The sequence below is a fragment of the Gavialis gangeticus genome, unplaced genomic scaffold (assembly GCF_001723915.1).
Source record: "Gavialis gangeticus isolate Ggan-Ray unplaced genomic scaffold, GavGan_comp1, whole genome shotgun sequence".
NCBI classification, from domain to species: domain Eukaryota; kingdom Metazoa; phylum Chordata; order Crocodylia; family Gavialidae; genus Gavialis; species Gavialis gangeticus.
Genome location: NW_017729004.1, coordinates 10,739,723 through 10,753,427, shown reverse-complemented (window position 1 = coordinate 10,753,427; position 13,705 = coordinate 10,739,723). Strand labels below are relative to the sequence as shown.

The window sequence follows — 13,705 nt, the reverse complement described above, 5'->3', positions numbered from 1 at the left end:
CCGCCCCACCCCCCAAAGACATTTTTCCCATTTTTTTTCCCATTTTCCCTTCCTGAGCCGCCTTCTGGCTGCTCGCATTAGGCAGTGAGCCAGAACCTCAGCTGCTTTAAAACTGTACAAAGTCACTGGAGTGCTGATTGACATCAGAGGAAGAATCGGCCCATCCCTTTGTAAAAGAAGCAAAAATGCTGGGATAAAATGAATTCTCCTCTGTTATTTTCTCTTGTCCTTTTCCTGCTGGTCTAACAGGAGTCCTGTGTAAAGGCTGCACTGATGACTGTTACAGAAAAATAGTTTAGAGCCGTTATTTAAAAGGCCTCTTTGGTTTTGCACTTCCTAGTCAAGCTGGCAAGAGGAAAATCCCGGGGGGCATGATTTTTCTTTATTAGAAAAGGGTGGAGTCCACCACTGGAAAGCAGTTAGATGGTCATGGAAAAACAGCAGAAGCAGCAGCATTAGAAAGTGTGTTCACTCTGGTGTTTTAGCCTGTGTGAAGGGGGGACATGGTTTAGACTCGCACCGAATAACTTGCACTGCCGCCCAAGACCTGTGGCTCATTTCTCGGGTCCTAGCCTTGCAGATCTTTGCAGACACAGTCCCTGTGCTGCCAAATAATCCAAATGACTGCTTCTGGCCACGCCATTTACCTCATTTGGGGGGTTGGGGCCAGCCCCTCTGTCCCGTTCATGCTTGGGCTCTGCAGGGACAGTCTGCCAGCGCTGTGCCACCCGTGTACCGCCCAGCCCCAGCTAATGTTCCCAGGCTGGGCTGAAGGCCAAATGACAGCAGTAATCTTGAGGGGCTGGACCAGCTGATATCATGTGCCATACAGAAGCCTTGCACCCTGGTTATGGGAAAAGGGGATGGGTTTTTCCTTTGCAGCCTCTCTTTACTCCACCATCATGGACCCCAGTGGCTGGAGGGCTTGTGCTGTGTAAATGTTGTATTGGTTCCTACATCCAGTGTATTTATTTGCGCTGGAGAAAACCTTCCTTTTCCCTGCAGACATTGTTCCTCTGAGGTTTCCATGGTGAAGCACTCTAGCTTTTTCAAGCATTTCCTTTATTGCAGTGCAAGTATTCTCTCGGGAGGAAAACATCGCTTTACCAGAGAGCAAAGTCTACTCACTTCATAGCCTCTCTGAAAGGTGCCCTCTCTTTTGTTCCCTTCCCTCGCCAAAAAACACTTCTGGAAATAATGATACCAGAATGGCTCAATAACTCAGCAGTGACTCCTTCTAGCTGGGGAGCATGCAGAAAACGGCATAGCCGGCTCGGAGCGCGGAGGTGAAACAAAGCGCTCATTAAAATCCTTGCTTTGCTGCCTTTTGCGATGAATCAAATAAGTTAAATATTGGAGAGGCCTCATAAAAACTGCCCATCCTTGCCTCTCCTTGTTGGATCAAGTGGGGGGCTCCTGTTGCAGTGCTCGTGCAGGGAGGGATTGGCCTTTACTGGGATAACTGCCTACCTTGTCTAACGACAGCTCCCCTCCCAGGGACTGCCCCCAGTCCCTACTGTCTAGATGGCAGCTTGTTCACAATGCTTCTGCCCACTTCCTTCACGCTGGAAGACACGTGACTGCGTCTTGCTTCCTCACACAACTCCACAGATGCCCCAGTTGTGCCATGGACTGTTTTGCAATTGCTGTTTCAGTTCCTAGCTGAATCCAGGGCGGTTGAGGAGCCAGGCGTGTCGGGATCAGGTCTGCAGAGAAGTCGCTGTGGGGTACAGAAAGACAGGACGTTAGTGTGTCAGCTGGTCCGTGGGCTTGCTCTTTCCCTGGTGTGAATGAAAGTGAACCCGTAGCACTTTAGCCCCCAAAGGACGGGTAGTAAGGGATTGCAGCGTAGCTTCAGTAACTGCAGGATAAGAGCGTGTTATCGTGGAGCAGCGGACACAGTATTTGCCTACCCTCCTTTCACTTGCTGGTGTGCCCCTTCCCTAAGGCTGGTTAAGCTAGTGGTGGAGCTACATGCAATTTCCTGCCCTGCAGTATCCAAGAGGTCAGCCTGGATGATCAAATGATGATGCCACTGGCCTGCGCGTGATGTGCGTGAAGCTGTTCTGCAATCACACATCAATCTTGCAAGTTGACCGGGTTGTCAGGACGTTTGCTGCACGGATAGACTGGCTTAGATCAATGCGGTGTTGGGAAAAACGAGCAGGGAGGGAGTGAATGGCTCAGGGTAAGCTGCTTCTCAGCAAACACTGGAAACCTGTTAGGGGACCGTGGCAGGAGAGGAAAAGGCCTGAACACACGAGACAGCAAAAGATCCCCTGCAGATTTAAAAAGGAGCTGTCTCTGGTCCAGGAAGGTAGCTGTGTTGAAGAATCAGACTGAAATGCTGTTGCCTGATGGGCTAACTTGGGGGCATGGTAGCCCTCAGATAGATGGATGTAGATAGATGGTAAGATAGCTGGATGTAAAAACCCTTTTTTCCCTGCGGGTTTGTTCCAACTTAACAATAACCACTGCATTGATTTAAGGAGGAGACGGACCATGCCATTCTCCAGCCTGAGGCCGAGTTAAAGAAGGGTAAAAGTGCAGAAGCCCATGCCAAGGGTGGAAAGGCCTGAGGTCCAGGACTGCAGCAGGGTGTACTCAATAAACGGGGCCAGAGGTGCAACTCTCCCTATTACTGCGATGCCGTGTATCCCTGGCACCTATTCCAGTTTGCCTTCTAAGAGGCCGTAGGTTGGGTGATAGGATTTATTGGGCTGCATTTGACTTCAGGCCTCCCACAGGTAAAATGGGTGAGTTTTGTGGTCTGGTCATGGAATATTTATTAAGGCATTTCAGGAGCTCTAAGGCTTTTAAATGCCTTAGGATAGGCATTTAAAGAATAGGATATGCACAAAGGATATGCTCTATGGAGGTGAGGTAATGAGCTGATTCTCTGTTCCCTCCGATGTGAGCAATAGTATTTAGTACCACAGATGTGGTTAGGTGAGAAGTATTGAATACCACGTGGAGGCAAACCAGGAGTGGCATAATAAGAGTTTATGTTTTAAAACCTCATTACAGGAGAAGAGCACTGCAAAATCAGGATATCACCATCTCTGGTTTTTAACAGTCACGCTGAATACCAGGTGCTGATGCTCAGTATACAGATACCTCATGGAAATAAGACTCACAGCAACTTTATATAGCAAGGAAACTTATATGGAGCTGAAGCCTAAAGCACTTTGTATGGCTAAATTAGCAGCTGGCAGTTTATCTGGCTAAATTATAAAGTGAAGCTCACTACTACGCAGAGGGCAGCGCACCACTTAAATGCCATCTAGGTTCTCAAACCGGAGCGCACACAGTGCACAAAGTGGCCTGCTGGAAGGTATAGGCAAGGGGGGGAGGACATTGATATGTTGGCACAGTGGTCCCCAAAGGACCTGCAGTCTCATAGTTTCATAGTTTCTAGGGTCGGAAGGGACCTGAGTAGTTCATCTAGTCCGATCCCCTGCCATCGCAGGAAAGAGTGCTGGGGTCAAACGACCCCAGCAAGGTGTTCATCCAGCCTCCTCTTAAAGCCCCCCAGGGTAGGAGCCTGCACCACCTCCCTTGGAAGTTGGTTCCAGACCCTAGCCGCCCTGACCGTGAAGTCGCGCCTCCTGATATCTAGCCTAAATCTACCCTCTACCAGCTGGTCACTCCTGGCAGTGCTCGGGGGAACAGGGACTCCCCCAATGTCTGCTGGTCCCCCTCACTAGTTTGTAACAGGGCACTAGATCCCCCCTCAGCCTTCCCTTGTGGAGGCTGAACAGGTTCAGGTCCCGTAGCCTCTCCTCGTAGGGCTTGCCCTGCTGCCCCTGATCATGCGAGTGGCCTCCTCTGGACCCTCTCCATGTTGTCCACATCCCTCCTGAAGTGCGGTGCCCAGAACTGGACGCAGCACTTCAGCTGTGGCCTGACCAGTGTCGTGTAGAGGGGGAGGATCACCTCTTTGGACCTGCTTGAGATGCATCTGTGGATGCATGACAAGGTGCGGTTGGCCTTCCTGACTGCATCCCCACACTGCTGACCCATGTTCATCTTGGCATCAGTGATGACTCCAAGATCCTTTTCTGCCTCTGTACTGAGTCTGACTTCCTGCATAATACATAAGGCAGACCAATACATCAGAGGACCATAAGGCCTCTTTCAGTGACTCCTGCATCAGGTCGATAACTGAAGCCGACCCAAAGGTGCCTGGTATTGCTGTAAAAACTTCAAGAAATGGGGAAGGATTATTATTCCCTTTGTACAGACAGAGAGCTGAGGAATTACATGATTTGGGCAAACTGAACCCAGGCCTTCCTGCGTTGATACCATGCTCTAGACATGTGACCGTCCTTCCTCTTTCTGGGAAATGAGGCTTGAAGTTCCTGCATCGAGGGAGCCACTTGGTTAAAAGCCAGGGTGGCAGAGCTGGAGAATGAATGAGGGAGAGAGGCAATAACCAGACAGTAACAACACTTAGCTTTACATATAGTAGAGGCAAGAAAGGCTGGTCCAGAGACTGCATGGGGGTAAGCGCTTGGACTAGGAGAGGGATGTTCTCTTCTGCATGAAGTGCTAGCACGGACCACCCTTTGCTGGGGGCTCCAGTGGGGCTTGCAGCTGTCCCTAGGCCTTGGGGCAGGGTGAATTTCACCTGTAACATTTGTATTTTGTATAAGGACAGAGAGAGGATTAGCACTACAGAAGTGCAAAGGGTAAAGGGATCATAGAGAGACAAGGTGCACAGAGATCCCATAATGGATGCCAGGATTGAGGACAAGGATCAACATGCTGATTCCCTTTCACATGCTAAGAAGCGGAGGCTTGGTGCGTGATGGGGTCTGCTGAGCTGGGACTTGTGGAGCCCACAGGGTTGCGTGAGACCGGTGGCGATGCAATTAATCTGCTCTATACATTCATCGGGGACTTCCGGTTCCTGTTCAATGTCGCCCAGTAGCTGGTATCCTCGTGCCAGCAGCTATTGTGCAGCTGCTGGGAAATTCTTCCAAAGTAAACAGATGCCTTGTGCTATCTTAAGAAAAATATGTGCGGCCTCTTCCTCAGCTTCTCGTGCCGAATGGCAGTTCAACCAGATTTCACAATGGGGCCAATGAAATCTCCTGCAACTTGACAGGACGCTGGGGTCAGGCTGGTCTCAGTGCCATTTGCTTTTGATCACAAAAAGAGAATCTCGTGTTCGTCCAGCTTTGCAAAAATGTCCCGTTCGCTACAGCCCTGTCGTTTAAGAAGAGCAGGAACACACAGAAGTGGAGTCTCACCAAAAGAGGGATTGTGTCATACAAAACTGAAGTTATTGTATTGGCCATTACTGGGACTCCACCTTGCCGGGGGGAATAAGCAAACCACTGTGCCCCATGGATATGAGCACACCCAGCATTGAGGGTGCTGAGCCATGTCAGCGCTAAAGCTCCAGCTGCATTCAATGGGAGCAGAGGAGTTCAAAAGTATTCCTGCCCGTGGGCTGAATTGACTGATTGTAGCTGCAAAACTACCTCTGCCCACCAGTATCACCTCTGTCTTGCATCAGCCAGGTGATCTCTGCATGAGTTGCTCTTGGGGGAAGGGTTGAAGTGGTGCTGTTGGCTATTCCCTGGGTTAGCACTTTCCTGTGACTGCAGAGGACTGAATTCAATGTCCCCAGAGGCCCCTTCTAGGCTGTCGCTGTAGGGACAGGGATGTGATCGTCTCCAGTAGAGCCAGGTGCCACCTGGACATTGCTCACACTTAAGTCTATGTCATTTGCCCAGTTTTACTGGCCGAAGCATGTTGCTGTTGAAAAGGAGTGGATGAGAGGTGGCGTTAGATATCATTTGTATGTCTAGGGCCAACTCAGCTGGTGGAAACGGGCTTTGTCCCACTGGAACGTGCTGCCCTGCACCAGCTGAGGGATCCAGCACTAGGGCTGTGCGAAGCTTTGGTCGCTGATTTGATTCAGAGGACATTCGGCCTGATTCGGTGGCTGAATCTCCAAATCCAGATCGAATCAGGAGACCCATTAGTTTCTCTGAATTGAATCAGAAGCCTCTGAATTGATTCGGAGAGATTCAGAGAGATTCGACGATTTGGCCATCGACACAGCTTTATATGTTTTTTCTATGTACTTCAAGATGGATGGCCAAATCGCTGATTCTCTAAATCAGAATCGAATCTTCAGATTTGGATTTGGCTGAATTGAACTGGGACAGTGATCCGAATCAGCAAATCGAATCACTATCCCCTGAATCAGGCCGAATCCAAATCGAATGCTGCCCGTTTTGCACACCCCTTCCAGCACCTATTGGATTTAATCTGTTTAAAGGAGTCAGCCTCTCTTTGTGACTGCTCTGACTTATTGGTGCTTTTCAGTTGCCAGAGCACTTCATGAGGCTGTGTTGATAAATGCCCTCGCTCACCCACTCCAGATGAGGAAGTAGAGGCACGGGGAGGTTAAGTGACTTGCCTGAGGTCACACAGTGAGGCAGTAACAGGACAAGGAATAGCTCCCTGTGCCCTATTCTCAGTCATGTTCTCCATCCACTGGGCCATACTGGCTTATTATGGCCTTTAATGAGCCTGGTAGTTAGGTCTGTCAAACTGAGAGAGATCACACCCCGTGTTTCTGGGAATAAGCTAAGACGTTTGGACAGGAACTTGTTGAGATGGTCGGGTTCTGTGGACAGGGTGGGAGATGGCTGTTGTTCTTGGAGGTCTCCGGGTAAGAACTAGGATAAAGTTTTGACAGACTGATAGCTGTTAGCTGGATTTCTAGGTAAAATAACCAGTGACTGATGAACCTGGAGTAGTCCACATCCTGTAAGTTGCTAATCAGCTTTACCTTCACTTTCTTTACAAGTCAAACCAGATTCTACTCTGACTTAAGGCCTCTTTCTGCAACACCTCTTTCTGTAGCAATTAAAGGGGAAGATCCTGGTGAAAGGCAAGAAGCTGAACAGGCTGGAGGACACTGTAGGGGCCAATGGGAATAATAACCACGTGGAGGCTGAATATGTCTCTGATGAGGATGAAGCAGCTGAGATGGAAGACGAAGTTGTGAAGAAAGAAATAGAGCAAACCGAGAAGGTAAGTGAAAGCAGGGCCTGGATCACTGAATGCGGGAAGTCTCTGGGGATAAGTAGGGCCATAAGCTAGATCTTGGCTGTCCAGGTTTCAGAAGGCCTGAAAATCTCACATTGGCACTGATTTTGCATAGTCCAGGTTGGAGAACCGTAGAAATGACCCCTTTCCCCCCTGGGATTAGAGCAATGCTTGACAAGAGGAAAATCAAACAAATTTCTCTTGGTGGCACCAGGTGTTATAGCTTAGTGTAGGTCCACCAAAGTCCATCCTGGAGCATAGCATAACCTTTTCAGGCAGACAGTGCCAAATTAACAACCCTGGGGCTTACTTAAGAGCTCTGCCCTCAGGCAAATGCCTGTAGCTCTCAATGAAGCACCAGGTGCAGAACTTGGTCCTTTATCTTCAAACGCCGATCATGTCCAGACTGGGCATTTGGGAAGGTCCCTGTGCTCTTGGCCCAGACTGACAATGGGTTTAAAACAGCACCGCTCTAATGTCAGGGATGGTCAGCGTCAGCTCTGGCTCTGATCTGTGATGTTCTCTCTTTCTGTTTCCACTGGTGTCCAAGGATCCTTATTTCCTGAGGTCAAGTTTATTTCCCTTTGCTGCTGCTTCCCCTGGAAAGCTCTCCGCTTCTGTTGAATCAGTGTAACAATGGCAGCAACAGGGACCAAAGCAATGGAAAGCAATTAGGACGTTACCAGTCCAAACGCAAAGGGTCCAAGCTCTAGGCCAGCCCTGGTGAAGGAAGAATGGTCCTTGGTAAAAGTGCTAGCCTGGGACTGGAGAGCCACCAGCTCAATGTCCTGCCCTGCCACTGAATACTCTGTGTGACCTTGAGCAAGTGGTTTAGTATCCTGCTATGGGATGCAGGGGGAAGCTTGCTTGTTGTGGTTTCCATCATTGAGTTCGTAATCTACAGCTCTTCTAACACCAACTTGACGTTGGTATGGTGGACACAATGAATGGTACCTTTTCTTTCCCCATAGTCTCAGCCAAGTCAGCTCTTTTGGTTGCATGACTGACAGTCATGTGGGGCAATTGCCTGATGACTGAAGACAAGGCCTGTGGCCCTGAGGCACAAAGAAAATGTGCTAGCCACCAAGCTGCAGAAAGCCCAGGGCAGGGATTCTCCCCTGCACAATGAGAGAGCTGCCATGACTTCAAAACAAGGGGACAGGGAGAGCAAAGCAATTGCTATGTTAAACTCATGTAGAGTTCACATGCATGCCTAGGGCTTGGGGTTATTAGAGCTCCAGCCCTTCGGGGACAGAAGAGTGGACAATAATAAGTAAGTGGATGCACCAAGAATTGCACAGCCAGCCAGGGGCTTCCTTTCCTGGGAAGGGCTTTGCCTATGCCAAAGGTGTGACTATTGATCTGTTATTCATGCTGTCCTGGAAGCAGCCAGGCCTGGGGTAGGAGCTAAAGCCTGGGCACAGTAAGCGTTTTTGATGCTTAAGTTTGTGGGAAACTAAATCTCCACTTCAAAAGACAAGTAAGTGAAGCTCCAGTGCCCTTCCCCAGTGACCCCAGCACATCTGTGGCCTGCAGCCGTGAGCAGGAGCATGGGAAAAAGTCCAACCCTCTTGCTTTCTTGTTTCCAGAGTGACAAGCTAACGCTGGCCAAGGAGCTGTCTGACACAGTCATCTACTGCAGGAGCGTCCACTTCAGCGGATTTGAGGAGAGCCGCCAGTCCCAGGCTTTCTACGAGATGTCATCCTTCGCTGAAAGCAAAGGCTTGAAATTAGCACAGGAGTCAGGTGCGTCTGTCCTGCTTTGTCAACAGGCTTCTTGATTTCCCTTGTTACGTGGGCTCATGACCTGGGGAGCTTGGTGCTGTGTCCACTTTCCATGGCCTTTGTCCAGGAGGGTGTCTTTTAAAGGGACAGCATCCTGAAAAATAGAACCCTTTCCTACATAGCTGGTAGCATCTTAAATTATAAAAAAGAGTTGACTGTGTCTCTTTAAAATGGAAGTGGTGGCTCCCCACTATTCAGTACTTTGTGCTGGATGACCTGAGAGCTCCCATGCAGCTTCCTAGATCTCCTGATCTTTTGTCATCCATGAGTAGTATCTTGAGGGTATATTTGAGCCATAGCAACTTTTTATATGTGCACGTGTGTGCATGTGCATATATGTGTGTGTGTGTAAGTAATATGCACACACCACTGACCCCTGCTGGGCAGATTTGTTTCAGCTCTGTGCAATAGGTCTTTACTGGTACAGCTGGGATTTATAGGCCCTACACCAGGGATGGGCAATTATTTCAGGCAGGGGGATGGTTACTAAGTTTTGGCAAGCCATTGAGGGTCACATGACAGGCAGCCAGGGGCACATAAATATAACCTTAAAAAAAGGTTTTTAGGGGCCCTGCGGGCCAGATGGAACAGCCTGGCAGGCTACATCCAGCCCGTGAGCCGCATTTTTCCCACTCTTGCCCTACACTGATAAAGGCAGTTCCTAATTAGCTGGAATAGAAGGGGTTATCACACCTCTAACTTGAGCAACACATCGGTGGGGGTGGCTACACCTTAATGAAACAGAAGCTGAGTTATGTGGATCAAGAGATAATCCTGCCCTGGAGTGGTGTAACTTTGAGTCGTGTAATAGGTGCTTCAAACTACTTGAAGGTGTTACCATGCAGCCAGTCCAGGAGTTAAGATCTACAGAAGATGCCCAAAATGAATGTGTAACAAGGCATTTAGTATTCTTGGTCATTGTGCAGCCTAGTAGCCATCATGTGCAAACCAGAGACCCTCGTTAAGTCTTGGAGTGGCTGTGGCTTTGTTATCGTATCTGCTTGTGCTGCTTGATAGACTGTCCTGCTCCTTTAATATCCCTTGAGCACTATTTGGTAGGCCTGTGCGAATAGGGAAGTATTCAATTTGGATTTGGCTGATTCAGAGGACGGTGATTCGATTCAGAGATTCAGATCACTTTCCTGAATCAATATGGCTGAATCGGCTTTGGAAGATTCGTCACTGATTTGGAGAGATTTGGAGATTTGACCATAGACTATAATGAGGAATCACTGAAATACCTGTAACTTTGTCATTTTTGTTAGATTTGGATGAAAACAGCTGGGATGGTAGCCCCTTCTGAGGGCCTGAGGCCTGCCAGGTTTCATAGAGATAGGTGCAGGGATTTCTGGGAAACTGTACCTCAAGATGCTGACAAGCAAAACTTGTCATGTGTGACTGTGTGTGTGTGTGTGGCACAGCGGGATGAGACCAGCAAGGATGGTAGCCTGTAAGAGGGGGCCTTCCCAGTGCTGAGGCAGAAACAGGTCACAAAAGGCTGCAGACAGAAGCTTATGTGCTATTTCTACATCCCCACCCAGAGCACTGTGATTGGAAGGGGACTCAGGGAAAGATCACAGTCAGTGGCCAGCTACAGATGTCAGTCTCCCACCCACCCCACCCCCTCTCCCACTCCCTCTTCTCAGTTTTTGTTTCCCTGCAAGACTGCCTTCCAAATCTCCGAATCTTTTCCAAATCAATTTGGAGGGTTCTTTTGGTCTTCCGATTTGATTCAGTGATTTGGCCTCTGAATCAGGCCGAATCTTCTCTGAATCAAATTGGTGAATGAAGCTTCGCACCCCACTACTATCTGGGAGAGGAAATGGTGTCTTAAATGGCATGTCCTATTGTGACTGGACTTGGAGGCTATGTGGTGGGTTTCTGTTGCCACACTGGATAAGCTTGACTCTCAGAATCAAGTTTTTCATGTAAATGGCTGCGATTTTTCATTTGAGAAAGGAGGGAAACTTCTGAGGCATCTCCTCCTGCTGAGGTCCCTGTAATGGTGTCTCAGGATGGGACCTGTATGCGGATGACAGTGGGTTCAGTTTGCCAGGCAGAGCAGAGTCCACTTTGGAGAGGCCACTAGCTTGCTCTTGATGGTCAGGTGGGGGTGAGAAGGCATTCGGCATGCATGGCTATCAGTCTCTTTGGTCAGCTCTGCCTCCATGAGAAGTAGCAGGAGGGAGGTGGTGTCATTGAGCCAATTAAAAAGAATTGATAGATACACAATTAGAGCACGCACTGAGTAGGCAGGTAGAGATGCTGTATATAGCATTAAGGAGAGAGAGAAATAGCAGAAGTCATTAAAAGAGAGGTTGTAACTTGTTCTTTTGCAGGAACCGATTTTATTCATCACAACATCAAGTATCTGAGCCGGATCTATCCTGCTGGCTGGAGAACGGATTCTTCCAACTACAACCCAGTTGACTTCTGGAACGTGGGCTGTCAGATTGGTACGTGCTACGTGATGCACACAGATTGTCCAGTGACCTAATTGTTCATAGGATCTGGTTGACCTGCATGTGGTTTCAGTCCAACTGGTGCTTATTGGCAGGCCCAGAAGAGAGGCTAAGGGCTTAATCATAGAGAAGTAGGGCTGGAAGGGATCCCCAGAGTTCATTTAGTCCAACCCAGTGATTGAGGCAGGATCATCCCTATCCAAACCATCCCATACAATCTATAATCTAAATTCTACATAATACTACCATCAACCCTGACACAACACAGACCTAAGACCCTAAACTGCCACAGATAAAGCAGGGGACCCTTGGCAGTTAATGTCTTGTTTCTATGAAAGGTTGTCAGTGCATGCTGGAAAGATCCCAGGTAGGGGGCAACCCCCCCCACAGTCCATACCAATCCAACCATGGGGTAAAATTCCTTCCTGCCCCCCTAATGTGCTGATTAGTTTGATCCTGAGTGGAGGAGCAAGACTAATTTTGCTGCAATTTCAAGCCATTGGTCCATGCTACCTTGTCTGCAGCAAGGGAGAAAAGGTGTTTTCCCTCTTTTTTATGGCAGCCCTTCAAGTATTTGAAGACGGCTACCATGTCCCCTCTTAAGTGCCTTTTTGGAAGCTGAACATGCCTACCTCCTTCAGCCTCTTCCCTTTATCATCTTTGTTGCCTACCTCTGGATCCTCTCTAACTTCTCTACATCCTTTTTAAAAAGGTAGAGCCCAGAACTGCAAACAGTATCCAGATGAGGTCTAACCAGTGCTGAGTAGAGAGGCACGTCACCTCCCATGTCTTGCACCTACTGCTTCTACCGATGCAGCACAAAACTGCATTTGCCTTTTGTGCAGCTCCGTCACACTGCAGACTTATATTGAGTCCATGAGCTACCAAGACTCCCAAGGCCTTTTCCAAAGAGCTGTCATCCAGCCAGGTGTCACCCATTTTATATTTGTCTTGTTGATTATTCCTCTCAAGGTGCAGCACCTTGCATTGATTCACATTAAACTTCATCCTGTTAGTTCTAGCCTGACTTTCCAATCTGTCAGGGTCCTTTTGAACTGTGCTCTCATCCTCCAATGTGTTCTCAGTCCTTCCAAGTTTTATGTTGTCTGAAAACTTGCTCAAGAAGCTTTCTGTGCCAGCCCCCAAATCATTAATATACACAGCGAGCAGCACTGGGCCCAGGACAGACCCCTGTGGGACTCAAAACCTCCTGCCATTCAGACATGGACCTGTTAATAATTACTCTTTGCTTGCAGTTATTGAGTCAGTTATTTATCCACCTTGTAGTAGTTTTATCTAGCCCATATTTTTCTAATTTGTTTATGAGAAGGTCATGTGCAACCTTGTCAAAAGCCTTACTGAAGCTGAGATGCACTATATCCACTGCATTCCCTTCATCCACTCAAGTAGTTACTATGTTAACGAAGGAGATCAAATTTATTTGACTCTGTTTTTCATAAATCCATGCTGGCCGCTTGTGATCAGCCTTTACTCCCTCCATATGCTTGCAAGTGGGCTTCCTTAGGATATGCTCCAGTAACTTCCCAGGATAGAGGTTAGGCTAACCAGTTTATAGTTCCCTGGGTCCTCTTTTTTGCCTTGTACAAAAGGGAAATATGTTCACCCTTTTCCAGTCCTCTGGTACGTGGCCTGCCCCCATGACTTCATGAAGATCATTGCCAAGGGCTCCAAGATCTCCTTGGCCGGTTCCTTAGTACCCCGGGATGAAGTTCATCCAGCCCTGCTTGTTGCAGTGTCTGATTAACTCATTAATCATTTCTAGATCTTGTTTTCACAATGATCCCTGCTGTGAATAGAGAGGCTATGCATGAATGAATGTATCCCCACAAGACACTGGGGACACAGTGCTGTTATCTCTGGATGCAAGGGGGGCCGGAGAGACACAAGTAACTTGCTCGGAGTTGTCCCCCTAGCAAAGCCAGAAATAGAGCTCAGCCCTCCTAAGTCCCAGTGCAGTGCTGTTAACTCCCAGATGTGATGCTTTCATAGTTTCATAGTTGGTCGGGTTGGAAGGGACCTGAGCAGATCATCGAGTCCGACCCCCTGCCATGGCAGGAAAGAGTACTGGGGTCAGATGACCCTAGCAAGGTGTTCATCTAACCTCCTCTTAAAGTCCCCCAGGGTAGGAGCCAGCACCACTTCTCTTGGAAGTTGGTTCCAGATCCTAGCCGCCCTGACCGTGAAGTCGCGCCTCCTGGTATCTAGCCTGAATCTCCCCTCTACCAGCTTGTGACCGTTATTCCTGGTCACTCCTGGCAGTGCTCGGGGGAACAGGGACTCCCCCAATGTCTGCTGGTCCCCTCTGACTAGTTTGTAACAGGCCACAAGATCCCCCCTCAGCCTTCTCTTGTGGAGGCTGAACACGT

At 48.7% G+C, this 13,705-nt stretch overlaps 1 protein-coding gene across 2 annotated transcripts in view; it reads left to right on the top strand.

Moving 5' to 3' along the window:
- Positions 1-13,705, top strand: part of PLCD1 (phospholipase C delta 1) — a 104,811-nt gene that overhangs the window by 84,097 nt on the left and 7,009 nt on the right. For both annotated transcript variants that reach the window (XM_019508085.1, XM_019508084.1), the window contains exons 9-11: positions 6,886-7,056; positions 8,661-8,817; positions 11,196-11,312. In XM_019508085.1, the coding sequence (XP_019363630.1) occupies positions 6,886-7,056; positions 8,661-8,817; positions 11,196-11,312 (445 nt within the window). The remainder of the gene's footprint in view (positions 1-6,885; positions 7,057-8,660; positions 8,818-11,195; positions 11,313-13,705) is intronic.